At 35.4% G+C, this 25,770-nt stretch overlaps 1 protein-coding gene across 1 annotated transcript in view; it reads left to right on the top strand.

The window, feature by feature from the left end:
* The first annotated feature begins 4,161 nt into the window (after positions 1–4,161).
* LOC100370378 (adenylate cyclase type 8-like) overlaps positions 4,162–25,770 on the top strand; it is a 139,434-nt gene continuing 117,825 nt past the window's right edge. The window contains exons 1-2 of the mRNA XM_085507528.1: positions 4,162–4,207; positions 4,446–4,799. Of these exons, the coding sequence (XP_085363654.1) occupies positions 4,162–4,207; positions 4,446–4,799 (400 nt within the window). The remainder of the gene's footprint in view (positions 4,208–4,445; positions 4,800–25,770) is intronic.

The following is a 25,770-nucleotide window of genomic DNA, read 5'->3' as shown; positions in this document are numbered from 1 at the left end:
TGCTTTTAAAAAATATACAACAAATTGCTGCCACATTCAATTAGTTGAATATGATATAATTGACTTTGTGGTTTACCTACACCAAGACAGTTCATGTGTTAGTATTACAATTAGTTGTTATTGTCTTGGAAATTGAAGTAAAATATCATGCCTCATTAGGAACGTTTATTTTACTTCCCGTTTTTTTACATGTAGAAGTTTTATTTCTTGCTGGTAGAAAAACAATATTTCAGAGTAATTTTTTTCAGACCTTTTGGAGGGTTACCAAAGACAGAACCCCACACCCTCCTTGTGGCTTTCGTTGAGTATGAAAGTTATTTTCACGAGTGATGCGGTGTGTCCTGCGGCCGTACTTTCACGAGCGAAGCAACGAAAGCCACGGGGAGGGCGTGGGGTTCTGTTATTATTACATATGTTCCATATTTGATTATTTTATATTAAAGAAAGAACGTGCAACAAGCCGCGATGGCATTTAATAGGTCGGGGAACCCTATTGCCCATTAATATGTTCCAATATAGTGTTACGCCCTAGCAACGCGTGTCAATGTAGAACGCGTGTCACTGTCTGTGTGAAAATAATCAGACGTCTAATCCGAGTCACTGTCCGAATAAATAATTCGTGGACGTCTAGTTGGGGCCACGACAAAGCCAGAACATGAACTTGACGACTATGATACACAGTTTATGTTGAAGTTAAAAGTTCCACCACAGAATTGTGCATTGGCAAACATGCCGGTACTCCACTGACGGGATGACTTTCGTCGACAGCGGTCGTCGCTGAGCTACACGCTACAACTTCGTGTGTGACGTTGCTTCCTAGCCGTGGACTGAATGAATCTTGGTTACCGGTTAAAACGTTGCTCATTTGGCGTTGGTAATCTTTATTTGGAACTGAGTAACGCCGCAACATCGCCAGCAGAAACCTCTTGGTATCTCCGAGATTACAAAACTCAGTTTCCAGGTGGTCAACATACATTAAGTTCTCCGAATCGTAGTATTGCATGTGATGTACACCTAACATGCCCAAAATGTTAGGTTATTAGTGTTATTCAACTTTCATTTCCCTCAGCAAGTATATTCATGTACCCCAAGGGAAAAAATATCGTACTTCTAAAATTTTAATAATATTGTTTATTTTTGCTATGTTTCGAAAAAAGCTATTCCTAAAAGGACTACTTTGTTTGCTCTCAGACCTTATTTGCATATGGGGTGTGAAAATACCGATTTTGATTTTAAGGACGAATCAAAATAAACTGCAGTACATATGTAATAATGACTATCATTTCTATTTCCCAATTAATATTATTACGCTATTCGAAGTCAACTAAAGACAGAAGTATAATGGCGACTTGCACAATCTGTAGATGAGCTATAACAATTATAATCATATCAAGTACAATGTAAATTGTGTTTAATCGGCGATCCCCGTTTCATTTGAACAGGAAGTGCATCCACTTATAGTCCAGTGGATTTAGCCCTGAAACAGGCCGACCGGGAAGTAAATAGTACATTAACAATTTGGTATCAAAAGATAGGGAATTGTTTGTAGATTTACCAAAAAAAAAACCAAGAACTGATAACATGGGCAATTTTTTTACACGGGTAGATGTAAGGGTTAGTGTTTTTTAGTGTACATTTTAGATTTTCCTTACATTTATATTTTGTAATTAATATTACTTACAGCCTACACATTATTTCATATAGATATTTGTTTTCTATACATTTTTTATTTAGATAAACTTTATTTGGATAGAAACTATCCGCCAGTCTATCCTGTCAAGTAGTCAACCAATCTTTTGTTTTACCAGATACCTATCGGTATAACAAAATATCGTTCCAGCATCTAGGAAACTAAGCACTGTTTGAACTTTTAATGACTCATTTGTAATTTCCAGGGTTTTGTTAACACCCTGTTATTCCCAAAATATAGCTGAATCTTGTTACACAAGGAAGATTGTTATGGTAAGACTTATATAAACACTTAGCTATGATTACTTCTTTTTTTCCTTTCTTTATTAATTGCTCTGTTTACGGTAATCATATTTTAATATAGTTAAAACAAGTCATTTGCAAGTCCTTGCATGACTGTCAATCATAATAAATTGCTCAATTCGTAAAGTCAATGTGACTTTTGATTATCATCAAGTGATTGCCTTTCTTATATGGCAACCAGAAGAACATTAAGTAGCACAAGATCGCAATTTCTTTACTTGAACACTTTCAGACTTTCTGAATGCAAACACTGACAACTTTTTCCAAGATTTGAAGGTTTTTGTGCGTACTAAACGCGTCTTGTTTATGTTTGTGATAAATTTAGATTCGTACAACATTGCAACAACAAAACTCAAGATCCACGAAGATGAGAGGTACAAGCCAGACTTCTCAGCATCAGCAATTTTACATGATTTCCACTATCGTGCAAAGAATGAAGACCCTGAATCCGAAAAAAATCGGCTGATTAAAACGGCTGCACAACTTATTAAAATGATATAAAATCGTCCAGCACACCTAGTCATTTATACCCAAACACTGAAGACATGCAACGCACTGAGAAAGAAATTGAGTACCTTCCATCCACCCTGAAAGTTTTACTTCAAGATATGTTTGTTGGAAAAAAAACACTGATGTTAAGGTGGCATCCATAGGGCAGGCCATCATGCAGTCAGTTCGCCCACGAGTTATAGTGACTCTACTACAAATAGGACTTGCTGTTCAAATGCATCGCCAGTTTTGCTCACGATTTCTCATTGATTCTCTCCATAATCATGGGTTTTGTTCATCATATGCAGAGGTACAAAAGTTTGAAAGTAGTGCCACCTTGCACCAAGGAACTGACATTCCTGGTTTCACACCCAGACAATTTATACAACATGTAGCTGATAATGTTGACCATAATGTCCAGACCATTGACGGGCTGAACACGTTTCATGGTATGGGCATAATAACGACCATAATACCAGGGATATTGTGGAACAACACCTTATCTAAAGTTCATGTCACATCCGGGGATATAGTTTCTATTGCAAAAGTCAATATAAAATATTATGAGCACTTATCAAAGGGCATGGCCAAATTAAAGCATGCCCAGTTACCCAGTTTGATAGCAGGTGATGATACATTGAATTTGGATCTTCTGTGGAAAATCTCTTGGTTGTTATATCCATCTAGACCATCTTGGAATCATGGTTTTATGCAAATGGTACATCAAGGTCCTCATCCTGGGATCTCATCTATAATGTTCATGCCAATCGATATGAAATCAACTAATGAATCATGTATCTTCTCAACTATGTGCTTCATCAGTGAAAACGCCAAGAAGTATGATGTATCACCAGTGCTCACCTTCGACCAGCATTTGTGGTGGAAAGCACTGGAAATCCAACATAATGAGACCACAAGTAGCAGTGTGAGGAATATTGTTCTCAGACTGGGTGGTCTGCATGTGCAGATGAATTTTCTGGGTTGCATTGGACATTTGATGAGTGGATCTGGACTTAAGAAACTATTGGAGACAATTTATGCCGAGAATGTGTTGAACATATGTTGAGTGGCAAGGCCATTTCAAGGGCTATTATGGGTCACATTCTAGTGGAAGCAGCATTATATGCATTGCTTTTGTCAATGATGTATGACCTTCCATTACCAACAAGATGCCAGTACTAGTGAATTAACAGATATACCCGAACATGGCAATTCCAGTAATGCAAATCAGTCACAAACAGAAGATACAACAAATGAGTTGAAAGAAGCAGGGACCATCCTAGAGAGGCTGTGTGCACACAAGACAGAGATAGAATCGGTTTGTTCGGAGGAAGTACTGACTCAACCAATTCAAGGAAACACACGCTTTCCTTAGAACATCCAAGTTATGGCTACAGTACATAGAGATAATTGAAATACTCCAGCAGTTCATTAAAGCTGAAAGAACTGGTAACTGGTCTCTCCATCTAAAAGCTTTTTCAGACATGCTTCAATACTTTGCTGCAAAAATGTCTACTGGAGTTTACTTTGATTCTGACATGGTTATGAATAATGAAGAAACAACAGTTTCTTGCAAATGCAGCAAATAAGCAGCGGTTCATTAATATCCTGGGAACTTAACTGGAAGTGAAGGGAATCAAGGTTCGAAATGCTGAAGAAGATGCAGATGTCCCTATAGTGATGACAGCTGTAGACTCTGCTGTCAATGTACCAATGGTAGTTGTAGGTGAGGACACGGACTTGATAGTGTTGTTGAATACCATGTCAACTTAATACAAAAAACGAAGTCAAAGTGTGGGACATAAAACATAACAAAAACAAACTAGGACCACTTGTTTGCAAAAACATATTATTTATACATGCTGTCTTGGGCTGTGACACCACATCCAGGATATATGGCTTAGGAAAGGGCTTGTCCTTGGAAAAATTCCAAACCAACAAGTAGTTTCAATGTCATGCTTCAGTGTTTGACCAAGATGATGCTTCAAAAGACGACATTGTGATTATGGAGTCAGGAGAAAAAGCTTTGGTCCCTTCATATGATGGCAAGTCCGATGAAACATTTGATTCACTCATAATGGGAAAATTCTATCAGAAAGTTGCTACAAGCGTTACATGTGTAGGGCCTGATAATATTCCACCAACATCTGCAGCTGTAGGTTACCATAGTCAACGGGTATACGACCAGGTTCTGATGTGGAAAGGGCAAACTCATGTTAATTCAGAAGAATGGGGCTGGAAAGTGAAGAAGAGAAAATTGTTTGCTATCGAAACTGACGAGCCTCCTGCAGCTGACAAATTACTAAAAGTTATCAGATGTAAATGTAAAGCAGACTGTCGTACGACACGTTGCACATGTAGAAAACATGGACTAACATGCTCTCCCATGTGTGATGAATATAGAGGTGTAAGCTGTGGAATTTCATCCAATCTGGATCTTGATACAATCAAATATACTTTGATAAACATGATTCATTTGTATGTTTTTATGCAGATGTATAATTTGTGGGAGGTGCGAGTTATGGAGACCAACTGCAGCAAAGTATCATGTTGATTTGGCGAATGATGGATCTAAATATGCCCCAAATATTCCTGAAGTTTTGTTTTTTATGATATATGAACAATAATCGCAGAGTTTTCCATATTGTGTAGAATTTATACTGACAAAATGCCAATGAAACAAGACTAACACCAGACCCTGTATATTTCTGAAAATATCACCACTTGGCGGCGCTGTACATGCATATAGAGGGCGCTATTTGCTTCACCATGCGCAAAAAAATGTTTGGCTGACTAAATATGTGGTAAAGTGTGATAAATATGTGGATATATTGACCATTATTATCCCATATACATTTGTATATGTACGTCTTACTGCATCAATAAAATGGCTTAATATTTCCATTTTATGGGCAATATCAATACCTGAAATACCTTTGTCCGATTTTGGTAGACTATTGATATGTTTTTTGAAGATGTCCATTGTTGCTAAATCTGCAAAGAAACTTTCTGTTGCAATTTTGTCCGGGTTGACCTAAAAATCAAATTAGATTACTAGCCTTTAAAAGACATCGGCTTCACACGGTCGACGGACTTCTGACGTCAGCAATGACGTCATCATGTATATGACGTCATCATGCATGTTGAAGTGATCTGTTACAGATGCAGATTTATATTTCATTCATTGTTTTTAAAATATTGTAGCTACACAGTAATACATTTCAATGGTAATTAGAGGTTATTGCATCTGCAGTAGGTAAAATCAGTGCTAAAAACCAATAAATCTTCAACATGCTCTAAAAAAAATTGCCCAACGGTTTAGGTCTTGGGTTTTTTTTTGGTCATTCTCAGTGACCTTAGCCAACGTTTGAAACAAAATTCGCTAATGTATTATTTTATTCCGGGTCATACCCTAAATCCACTGGACTATTATGCATCCCGTCGATTTCTTGAAGATGACACTCAAACATGACCTTCGGTAGTTTTTACAAAAGATACATTAAAAAAAAATAATTCAAGGATGCTTTTTTTACAATATGATCGCACCGATCCAGCTGTTTAGTGAAACATTCACATATTATATATTAATATTGGGTTCATTAAAGCGATAGAGTTGTGGATGTTTTTTGTTTTTTTTTTCTTGTAATATTCGGTTTTTCAATTGGTAGCGCTTTCTCTCATGGTAGACAATTCTTCACACATGTATATTTCTCAGAACTGATCATCGATGTATGTGTCTTCAAGGGTTCAACTGGTCATGGTAGTCAGCCATATTTAATAAGAAGTATGCCTTCCCATGAATTCATATTATTTTTGCTTTGTTTTTTGAAAAAAAGAAGATTTAGGTTGCTGCAGGAGCCGGTGAATATAACTTAGCGGCGCTAATATAGTTGGAGTCAATGTTTTATTGAAATTGATCTGCATCTTCATAGTAAAGTTTAGAAAAAATATCATATTAAGATTTCATGACACATTGCACAGAGATAAATGAGAAGTAATATCCGTATTATCCTCTACGCGTGCGCATACATACAAAACGTAACTAGGTTGAGATGAGGAGTCGGGGATTTTATCATGCAATTGACAACCATAAATAATCGACATCTAAATCGTGAATATTATTTTTCATACTATAGTGAAAAACAATCGAAATGATCTGCTCATTTTATGATCGGGGTTACCATGGTTTCGTGTGACCTGTTCATATCGTACAATCTTTAATATATGTGTATTATGGCCCAAAGCAATGAAATTGAATAGAAGGCCATATCAGTATAGTAATCCGACAATTTGTCGAAATGCATTACTGTGTCGCTGAACTTTAATCCTGTTCACATCAAAGAGTTACATTACTCAGTTTACTGCCTTATACAACAACATTGCAAAGATTGTAGATATTTCGGTCATTTTATAAATATTTGTCTCAATATTGCCTAATGAGATACTTACTGGGCTATAGTTCATCGTACATTACGCACTATTTTTCGCTTATAAACTGGTAATTTATTTCAATTGATTTATGAAAATTCATATGAAATAATAGTACATGCCAGCATTCTATAAGCAATGCGCATTATCGCAATGTAAATGCACGTGATCAGTAACATTCTTGTATTTATTGTAGTATTTAGTATATACATCAGCATATTGAACAAAAACTTTTCTAAATATGCACATTCATTCATCAGTAGCATTTTAACATTCAGTTCGGTAATATACTAGGGGAGTTAAGTCACATGAAAAGACGAAATGCTAAATTGGCAACTATTAAATATTTGAAGTGAAGTGTGTGCGAGAAATTCTATGATTTGGTGAAGGACATCAAAATATGCTGCTGATGATGTTCACACCTATTATATCAAACTGTGTATTCCATTGCATTGACGTATACATACAACATTATAACAAACCACTCAAGCCTCGTCTCGGGCGGTAGGGATGGGGAATTATGTATTATTTTATCACTTGTTTTGCATGCAAAAAATCTAATATAACGACCATGAAGGGTGGGGGTGAAACAAAATGCTTTAATGATGGACTTATTTACCAAGCAATAGATCCAATTGTAACAGCAGTTAGTAACTGCGTCCGGTTGCTTTTAAATCTGTTATATGCTTATTTGATAGTATTATAACTTTTAATTACAATTATAATTAATATTTTTGAAATTGTTCGCCAGAGTTCATGTACATGTGTAAAACCTGCAATTATTGCGTAATTGCATAGCAAAAATTTGATACTACACTGATGACATATTTTCTGTTATTCCAAAGGACCTTCTGCAATGACTGTATTGTCAATATTTAGATTTAAATTGCATAAAATAATTGATTTCCACGAGCGATTATTGAATATATGTATGGTTGTATTGTTATTTTAATTATTCACTTCAATCGATTACTTCATTGACAAGTAACTAATGTATGTCAACGATTAACCCGTGTGGCTTGTTTCTCGGTCATAAATATCGATCACCAACTTCACAACTTATGACAAATTAGAAACACCATGTAATAACCGTCTATAATGGTATAAATCCTGTTAAGTTGCGAACTGGAAGTCGAATAATTTAATAATTAAATTAACCAATTTACACTACAAGAGGTCGGAATATCCTTTAAAAATTATCTATGAATTGTATGTAAGCGGTTGTATAATGATCAGTATATGAATGCCAATGACCTTGCATATTTATGTATTTTCACTGCATTTCCCGTTTGAACCACGTCTTTGAAACTGCAACAAAACGCAACGCAGTATATTGGTGATGCGTAGAATGTCAATGCATACTAACTGTAGTCGAATATGCAATACGAAACAGCAGCAAAGGATGTCAATAGTGGTTTGTAAGTGCATGGGAAGATACGTTAAATATGTCGTGTACAGTTAAAAGTGCCTTGATAAAAGCATGGCAGAAAATGAAAGTGTTTGAGACAGTCCATGTCTATGAAATTAAAAGGTGCAGTCAGTTGGAAAAGAATCTGATCTTGCTGATTGTGCACACGACTGTTGCCAGTAAGATTTTGCATTTTGTGGGGTTCTTGGCGCGCTCCCAATTAACCCGTTATTTGTCTATTATCGAAAATATTATCTGCACATCAGTTATCTCTATAACCTTACGCATTTTTTATGTCATTAATATTGTATAATGTAATTAGTACTTCTGTTCAATTAGCTGAACGATTTATATATTTTATTTTCCTTTGATACCAAAAAAGGATGAATGCAATTGACAGGTAGAGGTGGAAGATATACGAGACCGTACATTTGTTCACAAACCTATTATCGCAATTACAGTAACTGCTGAGATGAGTTCGAACGGAATTATCTTTCAAATTATTGTATTCATTAGTGTAAAATCGTCTGCAAAGTATGCGGTTTAATGGAGCGTAACACTAGTCAATATAAAAAGACTAGTTATAGTTTTTAATAAATTAATTTGTCTTTTTTTTCAAATGCGCATGCGTCATAATTATGTTATACTTTGTTTTTGTCGTTTATATACTTGAGGAAGATTGAGTGTGAGCGATCTGTTCATTAATATAGCATTAGAAATAGGCCGAGCATGAAAACAAAATGGCGAATTACATGCGCATGTATTGTTGAAGTGAATTATTGTCGCGTTTTTTTGTGAGCTATTAATATATTTCACACGTATATTACAATACTGAAAACGACCATCTCTTTATGTCAGCACGGAATACAGCATTCTTGTTGTCATAGTAATATAAACTGGGCAAATACGAAATGTAATCATTGTTAAACAGAATTTCCATTCGGCAACTTGTCGTCACATTCGCAATACATCATGATCACATAAAACATAATAGAAGAATTTTCTTTTCAATTTTATTTTCTGACAGATTTCAATTTGCAATTTATATAAACGTGAACGTAAGCTGTCAAATTAATGGGTTGGGTTCACAAGATGCTATAACACTACCGACGAATCAGTTCATAAGTGGCGTGTATGCACAATGCAACTGATCTACGGGATTGCATTAGCCCACGCGGTCACTTTTAAAATTCGTATAATTATGACAAAGTGCTAAAAAAAATCTAACTACGATTGCTCACATATCTATAATATCTACTACATTGATGAATGGAATTTTCTGAGTAAAGTAAACGCTCTAAAGTAAACAAATCTTCATCTCCCTGACTCGTTGATTTTTTATTTTTATTTTTTCATCCGAAACAGATTGACTTATCGCAAGAACATTATTTTAGTTGTCAATATCGAAAATGATCAAAAGCGCGTCACTAAATTAATTATAATAAAGAGAAGTCTGTTATCCCGCGATTTTCTATGTGTTTTATGTGATTAATAAATAACATCTAGGTTCACAAATAAGAGAGGATCAAATGATATCGTGTTGTGTGAATAAAATACCGCAATGTTTTACAGCAGATAAAACGATAGGATAGAGTATCAATTTCACGTATGTCACGTAGTCAACAGACAATCTTCAAATTATTCATAAGCACATTCTATATGATAATTTATCAATTTATGTACGAGGCTTGCATATATTTAAATGGCTAATGAGCATAATTGAATGCAATCACTGGCATTGACCGAACGATGTCAATTACATCTCATAAATGTATGTATTCACGTGTTTGTTGTGTTGATGCGAGTGAAATCTGAGGTGATATTGAAACGTTGAGGCTGAGTAACCTTTTTTGATTAAGGTGATTATATTCATTGACCCACGTGATCTCATTAACTCACGTGTTATCCCTTAATATGGTGTGCAGTTGTGGATGGCGAACTACGCCCAGGCGCTACTCAAATACTTTCAATAAATTAGATATTGGCAAATGAAAGGTGCGTGTTTTAGAATATAAAGTGCTGGGAGATTTGTAGTGAATGATATTCAGTAAATCGATACTTGTGAATAAAATGGATTTTAATAAATAAAATTCATCCTAATCCCAATTAAATCAGGTTGAGCCAAACTAAAATTTTGTCTTTTGAAAATCTCCCATTGTATATAATGGCAAACTATTTTCACCTTCGAAACTCACTAAATTATTTGTCAAATTCTTTTAAATATTTTTCAAAATTAAGATTCATATCAATAATATTATAGGACATTTTCATCGTATATCAACGAACAAAATCCGGAGATATGGTAAAAAAAACAACCAAACAAAGCTATTTTTGTATTTATTTTATCCTAATGGTATGGACTCATAATATTAAAAACATAACAAACAGGACACAAATCTTGTAATTGACTCGAACCTCCTTGAACTAGAATGTATGCAACACTTCACTAACGCCTAGGCGCCATGCTAGTGACGTGTAGCACCTATCCACATTGTATGCAAATGTCATACACTATATAGGACAGTCATACGTAGTCTGCGTTGAATCATGGGAAAAGAAATAAACTTCGTGCATTGGTCAGTTGATGAATGTCACCGTCTGTGCTGAAGTATATCAATCAAACATTGCAAACAACTGCCGTACTATCATCGTGCATATGCGTTAGTGGAGTGTCATATCGCGAATGAAATACCGCAACGTTTATAGGTTAGATTTCTTGTAGAATGACATATCTATACAGTCAGCAGTTTTTAACATAGGATAATGAGAAACACATAATTTAATCTCGAAATATAGGTTTCCTAAAAAACAAAAAAACAAAAAAAACAACAGTCCCACCATGTTACTGTCATGATAAATTGATAACAAAATGATTCATTGAATAATACCAAAGGTTCAAGGTTTAACATGAGGCGCAAATAAGGTGACCCACACAATAAACCTGATGTATCTGCTTGAAAACCGCTAAACAAATCACACCCCAATATGAAATATCACCGAGGATAGACGTTATCTATTGCCGAGCTCAAGTTTGGCTGGGAAAAGAATCAGATCATGAATATGCATGATCCGAATCACCGTAACTTTATTAATATCATAAAAGGCTCAAGTGGACAAACTATTTCCATAAATCATTGAAAGTAGAAACCTGCTTTTATATTTTGTAGAAAATTGGTCATAAATTACATTTCATTTTATTATGTACACTTTTTGGAGCTATAAATCAATTTAAATGGCTCCTTGGTCAAAATATTTACTTGTTTTAACCTATATCACAGACTAACAGATTAAGATATGGCATATTATCTCAATATATGAACTAACAATAGCGTCCTGCTGGTTTCAACAAAATGGCCGATATTCACTAGAAGTATAATTATCAATTTCCCCAGAAATGAACTTGAGACCTCAAACGTTTCTTAGTCAACATATTGGCCGAGATTAAAATGTTTTGTGAAATGGACATTTCTGGGTATAATTCATTTATAAGTAGGCTTCCATCTGAATATTTATGAAATGCTCAAATGATATAAACAAACAGCAGTTTGTATGTTGTGTTATCATCAGGATTATAGAATTTTAATTTCAGTAATGAATATTAATCTTTTAAATGAAATGTAAACATTTGGTGGATGTTGCTTTTTTTGTTAGAATTACCTTTTTTGTGGCAAAACTCGTTATAAAAAATCATGGAAAGGTCCACACGTACGCCTGTTAATTCGGTGGTCAAACGCAGCCTTAATTTGAAATGATTCACAGCCATAATAGTATCTCACATACGTAGGAGAAATAACCTGTTATATTTTTTGCAGATACGATTACCTCCTTCTGCAACAACAATGAATAACAAGTAACTAATTAAACTCAAAACACCGTAATTTTATAATAACTTATTTTATATATGTAATCTGGTAATTTTAAAGTTTATCCACCGAATAAGCCATCAAAGAATAGTCACCGCTGGGAAAACAAATGCAATAAATGCAATATGCATGTGCGTGTGAGATAGTTGGAAATTAGAAAAATATTGGAACAAAAAGAGAAAGCAATATCTAGTCACTGTATACATCCAGTCGCTTAGCAACTAATTGACTGTGGCGCTTCAGATGTTGTGATGACGATAAGTGGTCTGTTATATTACAGTGAATCCGTGCGTCCGAGAATAGTCAATAAACGGCATAAAATGAACCAATTATCGAATATTTCAAAGACGAATCAGCGTAGACACTTGTTTTGTTACCTTTAAAATTGTTGACGTCATCATGGGTATTATATGTACTTTTGTACTTACAGATGTGCGTTTTATATCGAGATTGTGTGTTCATTATATGTGCTATATAGGTGTGGGGTTAGGTGGGCTCGTCGCAATTATTCTAACACATGCAGTATGCGAGGAGCGCAGAAGTGACAACACGTCTACTTAGTTATTCTAGTGTACGTGTACATTTCAAGTGAACCAGTGAATACAGTTCACTGGTAAGAACAACTGATGAGTACATACATTGACAAATTTTAATAAAAAAAATAAACGTGAGTGGGGTTAACGATATTTAGATAAACACATTACGTGACCTATAAAAGCCACCCCGCTTTATGCGATTCATAATTGCCAAGCTAGGATTTCAAATCAAGCGATGCGATGCAGTCATAAAGTGGTTTTTTTCTGATGTTGCACAATGTATGACCCAATCGTGTTTGTTGTCATGTGTGCCATTTGACGACGATACTCGCGCGCTGCAATTCAACAAAATAAAAGAAATTCGATCACTCAAATACGCATATTATTATAAGTACCAGATGTAAAATAAAAAAAATATAAAAACTGATGCAAGCATAGAAATGTACAAAACTTGAGATATGCACATACGAACAATTTATCAAGCTATGACAATTGTTTACAATATTTCATTTATTATCATTTATTTCCACATCCATATGAATTCCGATTGAGGCGTAAGAGGTGCATTCCTGAAAAACTAAATCTAATAATTAGTTTTATTTCAGACTAAGACCCCTTGATTCGACTAACTTGACTGACATTTCCTTATAATGGGTTTGATTTAATTCAACTCATGGGTATTAATGAGTACTCTACAGAAACATTGTCAAGTTGTCGAACTTGACGATGATACGTCCTTGAACCTAACAATAATTGACGTGGTCCATTTCATTTGAAATGGTATATGGGTACAGGTGTACGTGTCACTGACGTGTTCTGACCTTGGTTAATGTGAGGAGGGATTATTGTGTCAAGTTCAGGTATATTGATGAAGAGCTTTCCATCAACAATCCTAAATTTGGAGATTATAGGCCATTGAAAAATCCAGCTGAACTTGAGATTTTAAGGAGGCTACATAATCCGTTTTTTCCGCGTCATACTTAGCCGTGAACGTAACCAATCCAGCTTTCTGCCAGACTACATGACAAAATAGACGATTTTCATTTTTATCAATTTTTCACACTCTTCCAACATTATCTCACTTTCTCCTATATTTACCAGCCACTTTGCTATGCAAGGGCCTGAAGTACATATGCAGATTATTTGACAAAATGCAGTTTCTTTTTTCATCTGAACTTTAATACCAAAGTAGATATAATGAGCAATGTTGTGAGATAACTAACCTCCATATGGCATTACTATGCGACTTGCGTTAACATATTTTTTTTCTTTTTCATACTTAGCTAAGATTACCCAGTGTTGGTGTCGACCCGGGGCAAAAATTGTATAGGTTGTATTTTATTCACATCTATTTAGATCTATGGCATTTTGTGTCATGTCTTTAATCAGGTGTTTGATAGTAAATCACCCCTGGGCATAGAACTTACTATTGAAATTTACGAATTTGCCGTCATCGTTGTCGTCCCGGGTAGTGCAAATTATACTACAAAGTAAACAGGCAACGTAGATTATATTTAAATTGTGCTTGATTACATTTTCCTGATTTGCATATAGTAAAAAAAAAACAGCATTGAGTCATGATTTATCGAATACCAAAAACATTTCTTTTTCTGCCGTGTAAGAAACCGAATAGTTTTAGACGAGTGTGGCGCATTTAAACGTACGTTGTACATCAATGCGGTGACACGATTGTCTTTTGTGTGATAACTCTTCGTAGCTTGACAGTATAAACGATGTTAATGTCACTCATAGTTACACATTGTCGCTAATGCCATGGATTTAAAAAAAAATCACTATTCAACTAAACTTAAATTCGAGAATTACTTGAGATTATCTAAATCGGTACCCGATTAAATTATTCTAATTTTGAGATATTATAGATTCAGCCGATGAAATGTCAAGCATGAATGAACAATGATAACTGACAATCACGTGACAAGTTTAAGTGAACTTGTGATGAAAACAATGTACAAGGCTGATCACACACAGCATACTGGTACCAGACTTTTGACAAATATCTAGGCAGTACGTAATGGGTATACGTACTCGTTAACTTCAATGAATAATTTTGGTTTGTGATAAAAACACTGTCGTCTTACAGTTATTGGGTATTTATTATACATTTATACACCGGCAAAATAATTGACAGCTCGAATAACCAATCATCGACTGCGTTGCAGCAGAAGATTGCCATTATTCTTAATTCCCCAGTGCAAACTAAAAAGCAGCTGGTCTAGGAGTGTCAGTGTATTGTTGAGATTGTGGAGATATTAGAAAGACAAGTCGTAAAGCTGATGTGGCCCTGTCAACTGATTGGTCAGAGCAACAAATAGTTGAAATTGGAGAATGATTTAATGATGTGAAAATTAAGTTGATTTTGCCCAATACTTAGTAGCAAACGGAGAGTTGTTTTGGGATATGCCCTCACAACACCCTTCTGTCCCGTGATGTAAACAGACACTCATTGATATATTTCGTCATAGCTGGTGATTTTCTGCTGTAATAAATGACAAACCAATGTGAATATCCATAATTCCCCGCAATGATGGATAGGACACTAAATCAGCAATATTACCTGCTAAGTGGCAAACCATACAGCTGCGTATTTAAACGCCCGATTTGATTTAGGAACACGCCATTATCAAGAGGGTGATTTATATTTATAGCGAGGGACTCACTCCGAAACGTTTAATTGCATACCTGGCTTCAACCGAAATAATGTATCAGTTTCAGATGAAATATAGAAGTGAGATTCAATATTATTACGCTTGAATTTTTCTAATATTTGTACTTGGAAACATTTATTCGGGAGAAAATCCCAAGGCTGTGAATCGACAGTACAAATATCACAATAGAGCCGGTTTCTATCGGTTGCAGTGATCAATGTCTTGCTTAATGTTTTCAAAAACTCCTTATATTCAACTGTATCGGGAGTTGTGTACGCAGACAAACGGTAGGCTTTGAAGCTGCCACCATTGTTTACCAAATTATGAATTGTACAACATTTAAAAGGTTTTACTGTCGTCTTTGCCAATCCAACGAACTACTCCCGTACCATACAGTATACGAAGAGGAATTTGCAAATATGTTTCTTTTCAATGACTGCCATCTTGCAATGTGAACTAGCACCTGTTTTCAAATTGTGAATATAGAGAAGGTAGAAGTTATTTTTTTAAGAAGTGAAGTCATAAAGCAGGTGTGGTCCTGGAAACTGAGTGATCAGTTTTAGCAGATATAGAAATTAGAGAAGTAGTTGTTGATGGGGGAATTTTGATGGCTTTGCCCAATGCTTTGCCTATTACATTGAGAAAGTCAGTATATAATTAGGCTGCACCAGAGAAAAACAATGAGTTGTTTTGGTTTACGTATATACGTTATTTCCCTTATAAAACAAACAAATATGTTGATTGATTGATCGATAGACCAATCGATATATTGATTGATTGATTGATTGATTGATTGATTGATTGATTGATTCTTTGACTCACTGAATCATTCATTTATTAATCTATTACATACACTGCCCATACACTGCATGTCCAATTTAAAAATTGATAATAAGTGCACCATGTCGATTTCGAGGTTACTTTTGTTATTTACTAAAGTCAATGTTACCAACAGAACTACAAAGACCCGGGTATGGTTCATCAACTAATTTATTTCACACAACGTCCAAATTAGCAAGTTTTAAATCGCAGTTGTTGGTCATACCGCACAATGCAAAACCGGAAAATGCAGCATAACATACCTGTGAAGTGCGTGTAAAATTAAGAGTCAAATTAAAGTAAGACGTTGAAGTTGCCGAAGTAGCAAAAGGGATGCTCCAAAGAAACGGACCACACGGCTATATCTATGAATAAACGCCCAGTTGCCTGTTGGTTCATGACGCATTTAACGCACTAACATTTATTGCACACACATGTGAATGTGTCTGCCTGGATTATTTTATCTGATTGCATAACATTGAGAAAGTTTGCAGGGATATTACTAACTAGGGAGATATAATTGACAACTACTTATCTCCAATGAACGATTATATCTTTGGCTGAGAATCCAATGTATTCTAATCATGTATTCTAAGGTCAACGCAACGCATTCCGAATGAAAATTTGTAATCTACCAATCGGTAAACCATTGTACTTAGTTACTGTCTGAAATGTCGTTGCTTTTAGCATTCTTTTAATCGTAATCAGTTGTGGCTGCGGGAACATGTGAACTAGCAAACGGGGCTATCTTTTGGGGCGGAGTGGATTGTCTTGAAGAAAGAGGTCTGTATGAATGTGATCATTGCTTTGACAGCCTAGTGCCGTGAAACACGTGTACTATTAAAAGTTATGATTGTGGGATTCCTTGAAGCATACACTGAGAGAACGAAATGATGAACACAACAACCATCCAATAACTCACGTGGCGATCTTTGAAATTTCTTAGCTGTAGAATTTCTCTGAATGAACTAAGAATAGACTGCACGATCTTTAATCTTTGCATATTCCAATGCAGATTGCCAACATATTGAATGTGGTTTCCATGGTTATGATTTGTGTTAAACCTTAGAATATGTGTATATTAATAATTGTTTGTGTTTCGATACACCATTACGAGATTATGTTAACGAGGACAAAAATAGTGTACCTGTTATAATGTATCTATCATATATTCTAATTGAATAGTAGATTTTTTTCTTGCGATAATACAATCCTCAGTCGCTGAATGTCATTAGTGCCTCGCGATGATATTCGTAAGGCTTGCCGTTCGAAAGAAAGTGATATTGCTTCTGGTGATATTGTCGATTTCATTGTAACGTAGTGACGTGTTGTTCTGAATGCCTTCTGATTTTAATTAAAAATCACATGCATACACCGTGTGTGATTGACGTCTCTCCCTTACGGGCATACGCGCAGACCGTTTCGCTGTGGCCAGTAGTTCGCGATGTCCGCTATTGTACTGAGTGTGTAAGCAAACAACTGTACCATGTTGTGAATTGCCTATAGTCAAAATATTTAGTCCTTTGTATTCACGGATCCCATATTACAAAATTACATCTGAGTTGGCTTCATTGTAGGCAAAAACGCGAGAGTGCTTTATGAATAAAACGAAAGTAGACTTTAGATTTTTATTTGAAATAGCAGATAAGCTTAACAATGATTAGTGCGCTGTCTGCTAACGTGTAAGCGACGTTTATCGCTGTCGAGATTTTGAGTCGACAATCTCTCAGCGTGTTTGTCATGTCAAATATCAATCTGCTTAAAATTTAAAGTAGTCATCTGAGTATTCTTTCCTGTCCGTTTTTATTTCTGCGTCGCTTCTATACATGGAACATTATGTAAAGAAGTTGAGCACAAGGTGATAAGGTTTCTGTAAGATTTGTTCTACATATGTATTTTGAAACCCGTAGAGACTTGAACACGATTTTTCTTTCTGACTTACTTCTGTTTAGAATTACTGTTTAGAACTGAGATGTATTCCCCTGTTTTGAATTACTATACTTCGTGCAAGTACAGTGATTGCTTTATGATGTGTTGACAATTTATCGGGGAGTGCAATATTTTTGTTAGAAATATTTTATCTACAAATAACAATTATTACACGATCCAGGAAATACATTTAAAATTAACTCGTAAATTCACGATTAGTATTGTTTTGTACAGCAACATGTTGAAATCGTTGATGCCGAGACAAATTCGGAGCTAAAATCTTCATCCTAAAATTGACACTGATTTAGTATCATTTCAACTAATGTCACGCCCCGTTTCAACGCAACGAAGAATATACATCATGTCAGTTGTACACTTAACTGATAACTTGCTAGAATGAAAAGTATGCACAGTATTTTACTTATGCGCAGAAACGTACGCTTTGTTTTCGATGCTGAATAGTTGAGATAATTAATCGTTTTACGCATTCAACGCAATATATTATTACGCCATGCAATTATCGTTAAAACATCAAACATGTTTTATATTAAAACTATACTATCTGACAATTTAAAGGTTAAAAGTAATAGATATGCCCCGGGCTGCATCAGTTTTAACATCAGGCGGTCTCTGATATACACAAACAACATTATTTGTAATCGGTCATTTGTAAATGTCGTCACGACTGTCCGTCTTTTTTTTTTGAAGCGCCGATCGTAATTCAGATAGCTACGTAATAATTGTCTGTCTTCTTTGTTTTCCCCTGTTTGTTCATTACTTAGGATCGTGATGCTTGCGATGTATTAAGCTGTCGCCATTCATGTGACTTTCTTTATTTCATCCAGATGATGCACGAATTCTATTATGAGTAAGATATGATATTTGAGAAGGTTTATGCAAACTCAAAATGCAAAATATTTTTTGATATGCTAGAGTGAATAAAAATCAGTGCGCAAATAATGTACCAGTCGTGCTTCATTTGACGTTCGCTGAAACTAAGACAGTATCACGGTTTTCACGTATAGTGAGAACTGGACAGTTCGCAAATATTGTTAAAATCGCATAGGGGACGAGTTGTTTATTGCAATTTAGGGTAGTTTCGAATATTACAGACATAAATTTGTCGAAAGTACGTTGCATACTTAAATATTTTTTTTAAACCTTGCCAATATCAACGAGAGAATACGTGTGATGATTACGGGAGGGGGCAAAGGAGTGGTCGCCCCCGAAAAACAAAATTTGCTCCTCAAAATGCAGGAAAAAGCGTTTCAGAGGGTCTAGATTTCAGATCTCGCCCCACCATGTAAATTTTTGTACCGTCGCCTCTGCCGTCCAACTGGTAAATATTATTACTGCATCTGTGTTGTGGAGGTGGACAAAGGAACTTTGGAATGCATTGGATTACACGCCACGTTGTTCATGTGTCTCAACCCTAAGACATTGAATAACAGAGTTTCGTTTGGAGTTGTTGAATCCCGCATCACATCTGCTCATCATTTCAAAATTAATCCATAATGACAACGCACGCTAAAAACGCAAAGGCTCACGGGTAGACACTTGTTTGTAAACAACGACACGCTATGGCCTTTTGCCGCATCGGTAGGTGACGACACCTCCGCTTTAAAACATAGTTGTAAAAGCTTTGAACACTTGGAATCCATATTACTACATGTATATGCACACAGTTCTATTATACTGTAATAAGTTTATGTACTCGAAACTACTTTGACATCGTAGTGCACGCGGTAATGCATGTTTATATATACGTTGTTTAGGCTGTAAACTCTAGTGAGAGTGTAAGACCTAATCTTATTGGTCCATGAGTTTTGTAAATTTACTTTGTGCACTTCCGAATGCGTGCATAATAAAACAGGGAAGATGGCTGTTGTTTTTATTTTGTACTCTAGTATTATTTTATTTCCTTCATCGACACGAGTAAGTCCGTGAAATAACCAAATAAGAGTAGCTCAAAAGGCTATAAACCCAGGTGTCGACTTTGTTATGAAGATGGAGGTTTGCAGTACGTTAAAGTCAAGGGATACTGTAAAATCTGTTGACCATAGTAAAACAGAAGGTTATCTACAAACAGACAGTGAAGCTAGCGAACGTCATTCATTTTACTTCAAAATAGGTTTAGGTACAATTGTGTTGATTAACAACCACTGACATCGTAAATGGTGTGTCACAGTTTGTTAGATTTGATAGTGATTTTGTTGCCGTCTATGTCATTTTATTGAACTGGCAGCAGAGCAGGTCAAATGATCTATTACTCTATCATTATTATGCATGTGTTATTTTAATAGATGCAACTGGCGACAGAGAGAGCGTCGTTCTTGAAGGTGCCGGCTATGTGACTACTTTCGGTCAGAACATTTTCTCCGTCCACGCTGAAACCAAGTGGAGGAGGGGAGACTTGTGTTGAGTTTCGACAAAATTCTGCCGAACTACGTACAAAAGGCACAACATTCAGTATTCGGAAACAAGAGAATTTTTAGTATTTAAATAGTATTCACCTAAAGAGTGGCATGAAATTATGGGCCATTGCAATGTTGAAGATGTTTTTAAAATTAAAAAATGTAGTTCGATCAAACACAGTTTGATTGTGGGGGGTGACTGTGTGCAGGGTGTGTATTGCGTTGTGTATATTTTACTCAGATACAAAATGTAAACAGGGTGAGATGTGTGACATTCTCTAAAAAAAAGAACCTGTACAAGGTTGTCAAAATGCTGAAAATGAAGAGACTAATTTCGTGATAAATGATGAGTGTATGGAGATTGGGGACAATAGTGATGGAAAACGTGAACTTACCATCTGAGCTGTTGGTCTTGGCGAAGTTGAAAATGTAGATTCTAAATGTTGGTAGATTCCCAAAATAGGCCACCCTAAATATTTAGTTGATTACTTAGTAGATGATGAGATAGATGAATTATTTTGTTCATTGTTATTATAATCTCAAATCATACCAGGGTGTACTCGATTGCGATACGTTGGCGAAAGGCTGTGAGAAATTAGTAAGAATTATATTTTTTAGTTGACCAAACTGCAACAAGGCAGCGAGGCAGTGGAAGCCACTGGATGTGTGCTGTTAAATTGAAACAAAATAATTATACATAACATTATGGCCAGGCCAGAAGCCCAATATAGATTGCGAGGAAACATTCTCTCACCACCCGTGGTACATTAAGTGGCATATTTAAACGTTGTAGATTATAAAATACATGTGCAGCAACCAGAAAGATTTGAAGCTAGAGATGAAGAGGAAAACGTCTTTGTATGGGTTAAAACGATGTGGTAGAAACTGGAATAATCTCTTACATTCGCATTTGATATAACAGGGGTCTGCTGTAGATCCTCATATACTAGGCATTATAGTAATGGAATGACAATTGCAGTTGTCCGGGTAGATGAATTATTAATAGCCTGCAGCTGTAATTCAAGTCGTGAACAGGTGAAGAATGGTTTGGAACAAAAGTATAAGACCTAGAAAAGATAGCGTGGTTTCACGACATTGTAAACCAAAGTATATTCCTTTAGACATGAATTTAAACAAGTTTTGTAATGACCTGGCTGAGCCTTCTGATGCAAGGTTGTACAGAGAAATAGCTGGCAGTTTGTTATATGTAATGACAGCAACTAGACCTAATCTTCATTACATAGTCACAAAGTTGTCACCATATTTAGCAAATCCCACTTCTTACCACGTGATAATGGCTAAACATATCCTAAGCCATTGATCAATAGTTGATATTCAGATAGTCAGTTGACCCCCTCATTCTGATTTATGATGCCGATTGGGCAAACTCAAAGGACAGAAGAAAAATCACATAGCACAGTTGTGGACTAGTGTGGGTCCTTTGATTTCTTGGAAGTCGAGCAAACAAGCTACTGTACCCTTATCTACATGTGAAGCTGAGTATATTTCAATGTTAACTGCAATTATACTGGAAGGGAAGTTATTAAAGAATTGTGATATTCCTGGTCATCATTTTGATTTGTTTTGTATTGTGACAACCAGGGAGCAATAACACTTGCTAAAAATCCTATTCAACATCAGAGGTCAAAACCCACAGATATAGATACAATGTTATATGTTCAGAGAGAACTATAGAGATTATTTATGTGCCTTTAGACGAGAATATCGCCGATGTAAAATAAAAAATGAGAAATTCAAAGGGTCACGTGAAGGGATCATAATTTCCCTTAGAAGGTAATTGTTTATTTGATTATTAGTTCTGCGATTTACACTATAGTAATAGATGTTTTTATAATATGCATTTTATTTCAATATTGACAAAGTTCTCATTGAAAGTTAGTTGTATTTTAGGCTTAGATGTATTAGAAAATATATTTGGGGTGATTAGTTAATATACATACCAAACTATGACTGAAAACAGTATTCTTGTTTGTTTAATATGAAGTGAGGAAGTTAAGCTGTAAACTACAGTGAGAGTGTAAGACCTAATCTTAATATTGAACCATGAATTTTGGTGTCGCATCCGTTGATAATAAAATAGGAAAAATTTCTGTTACCACATGGCTGTGGGTGTTTATTAATTATTTTTGTACTCTAGCACTTCTTTTACTTTCTCTACATGTTTATGTACTCAATACTACATGTTTATTCACCCGATACTACATGTTTATTCTCCCGATACTACATGTTTATTCACCAGATACTACATGTTTATGTTCACGGTGCTATATGTTTATGCGCACGATACTACATGTTTATGCACACGTTATTACATGTTTATGCACTCGATACTACATGTTTATGCACATGATACTGCATGTTTATGCACACAGTTCTACTAAGCTCTAACATGTTTATGTACACAGCTCAATTATAATATAACATACTTATGAACACAATACTATATCTTAAATCAAGTGGCAATACATGCTTAAACCCAGGGTACTACATGTTATGCACACGATATTACATGTTTATGCACACGGCTCAATTGTAATGTAACATGTTTATTCACACAATACTACATCCTAAATCAAGTGGTAATGCATGTTTAAACATAGAGTACTACACAATTATCCACACGGTAATACATGTTTATGCACACGGTGTTACATGTTTATGCACACGGTGCTACATGTTTATGCACAGTGTACTACAAGATTATGCATATGGTACTACATGTTTACGCACACGGTGCTACATAATTATTAACAAAGTCCTGCAATTAGTCGGGCTTGAAAAAATAACGAACAAATACGCTGATGCGCATGCGTATTAATTAAGTAGTACGTTATGTTAAATTATAATGTATGCTCCATAATTAATCGTGTCTTTGCCTTTGTGTCTAGAATGCCGAACCAATTCACTAAAACATATGATAGCCTTGTTGTCTCGTAAAAAACGCGATAACACCTACACATTCGTCGCCAATGTATGCTCGGACTGAAGATGTAAAGTCTGGGTGGGGGCAAAACAGACGATGATGGCTGCGGCGGTTGAATCTAATAAACGCCACAGACAAGTGGGCAGTTACTTTCATACTTATTCCTGCCACGTATTTATCTAACCGTTCCATCACTCCATGATTATTATCAATGGCCTCGTCTCCTAGCTACGGGGCAAAACATTGCTCGCGCCGATTAAAATTCGCGGGGGGTGTACGTGACCAGACTGGATAAGCAGCTGGCACGATTAGCGCGTTGCTTGCGTCATTACAAGAGCGGCATCGTGTTGACGTAGTGCCTATATTGCCAGCAGCATTGCATGCCTGCAAACAACCTAAACAAGATTGTTTTTGTAAATCATGGTGACAAATATAGATATCGTTAGTATATTATTTTTGCTATGAATACAATATATGTAAATACGATAATACAAAGTCATTTTTTTCCTCACGGGTTAATATAACTTGTTGGTTCTCATACTTATAGTAATCAGTATCTACCACCGTTCGTGACCCTCTTCAATCATACGAGCTACTATTTCAGTGGTTAAATCTACTGCTGCCTTATATTAAAACATTTAATTTAGGAACATATTTATCTATGGATTTTGTCATTTTTAAAATAGATTTCTCTTGAATTTTATAGGCGTATACATAATTACCCTGCGGAGAGTTCTCATCAGCAAGTCGAATTCTATATTTCGCTCAAAATGTACATTTATTATCGAGATATTGGTTAGATGTAGATAAAACGCTATTTTTTTCTTCAAAATTGACTCTAATAATTGACTTTTACTTTGTTATAGTTGTAACTTGTGACATACAGTTGTTGTATGTATGACAGAAGTGCCTTTTTCAGATATATTCACAGATCGTATATACGAATATATATATTGTTTATTTTTGCACAATTTTTATTTATTTTAATTTTATACTACTTGTAAAATCAATAGAATACTACTAAAAAAAATGAATGTCATTTCCATTTTTTACATTTCGTGTTACAGAGACGAAAAAAAAATAAATAAAAGCATGCACTGTACTGGGCTAGGAAATAAATTTGTATCTGTATGGTACATTTTACTATTGTCAAATAGCTGAAAATGAAAATATGCTAAACGTATCAACAATATATAAACTTATAGACAATATATAATAGTTTCACCACCAGACTATCGCGTCCAAATGTTTCTCCGCTTTGTTCTCATATTTTTCAATAATTCTGCAATTGAACCCTAATTTTGGAGCCAACAGTAAAAATTTTACTAAATTTTCAGTTTATACTAAACAAATTTGGTTATTTTTGTTTCAATCTCCTGAAGAAAAGTGCAGACTAAATAAATGGGACTATTTTGTGAATTTGTGATGAAAAGAGGTAACTGGTAGTGAAAAGGTTAAAAACGAGATATTCACTTGATCTATTAAACGTCAACATTTGTGTATATTATTTGCCACTACCCCCCCCCCCAAAAAAAACAATAAAAAAAGCAGATCTACAGTAAAGAGTAAGGTCCACATACTGTTGTCCAATACTAATATCATCAATTATAGACAGATATTTCGAACCGAAATGTTGTCATGACTATATAAAGGTTTTAAGACTAAATACTCCGGGTCAAACTTAAGATAACCTGGTTCATCTATCATTAATACCGACATATGACAGGAATAATATTAATGTAAATCTCGCTACTTTGTGGATTCTTGCTGATTATGGGAATGATGAATTGGCATTTAAGCCTGTACACAATTGGAATAAAACTAGGATTACTGCATTATTGAAGTTCCTTAAAGCCTATATTTCCTCGCACTTAATCCCAGTATCCACTCAGTCACCTGAAATATATAACTATGTCCACACACAAACTTGAAAAGGAGTACGGTGCGTGTGGCGCAGTGATGGTCGTGTTATATGTTCGTATCATGCTGGTAATTTATATTGCATGTATTTCGGTACGTGTTACACACCAGTCCCCTTCCTGCAGTGTTGGCAGCCTTCCTACATACATTAAGCGCTGCGTCCAAAAGCACGTCGTGTGCACGTACTGTAAGGATGAAATGATGACAGGAAATGAATCGCTTAACGTTTTGGTTATCAACAGCTGGCTAAAATGTTCATATCAAGCTTAATACAAATGAATAATTGCCGATGCATTGCGACAGAATTTGAGATAATAATGAACTAGGTACAATAATAGTTATAGACGGAAGCGTAGAACGTA

Source organism: Saccoglossus kowalevskii, chromosome 14 (genome assembly GCF_978046115.1).
Source record: "Saccoglossus kowalevskii chromosome 14, keSacKowa6.1, whole genome shotgun sequence".
Lineage (NCBI taxonomy): Eukaryota > Metazoa > Hemichordata > Enteropneusta > Harrimaniidae > Saccoglossus > Saccoglossus kowalevskii.
Note: the sequence above shows the minus strand (reverse complement) of the source record. Positions and strands in the feature narration are given on the sequence as shown.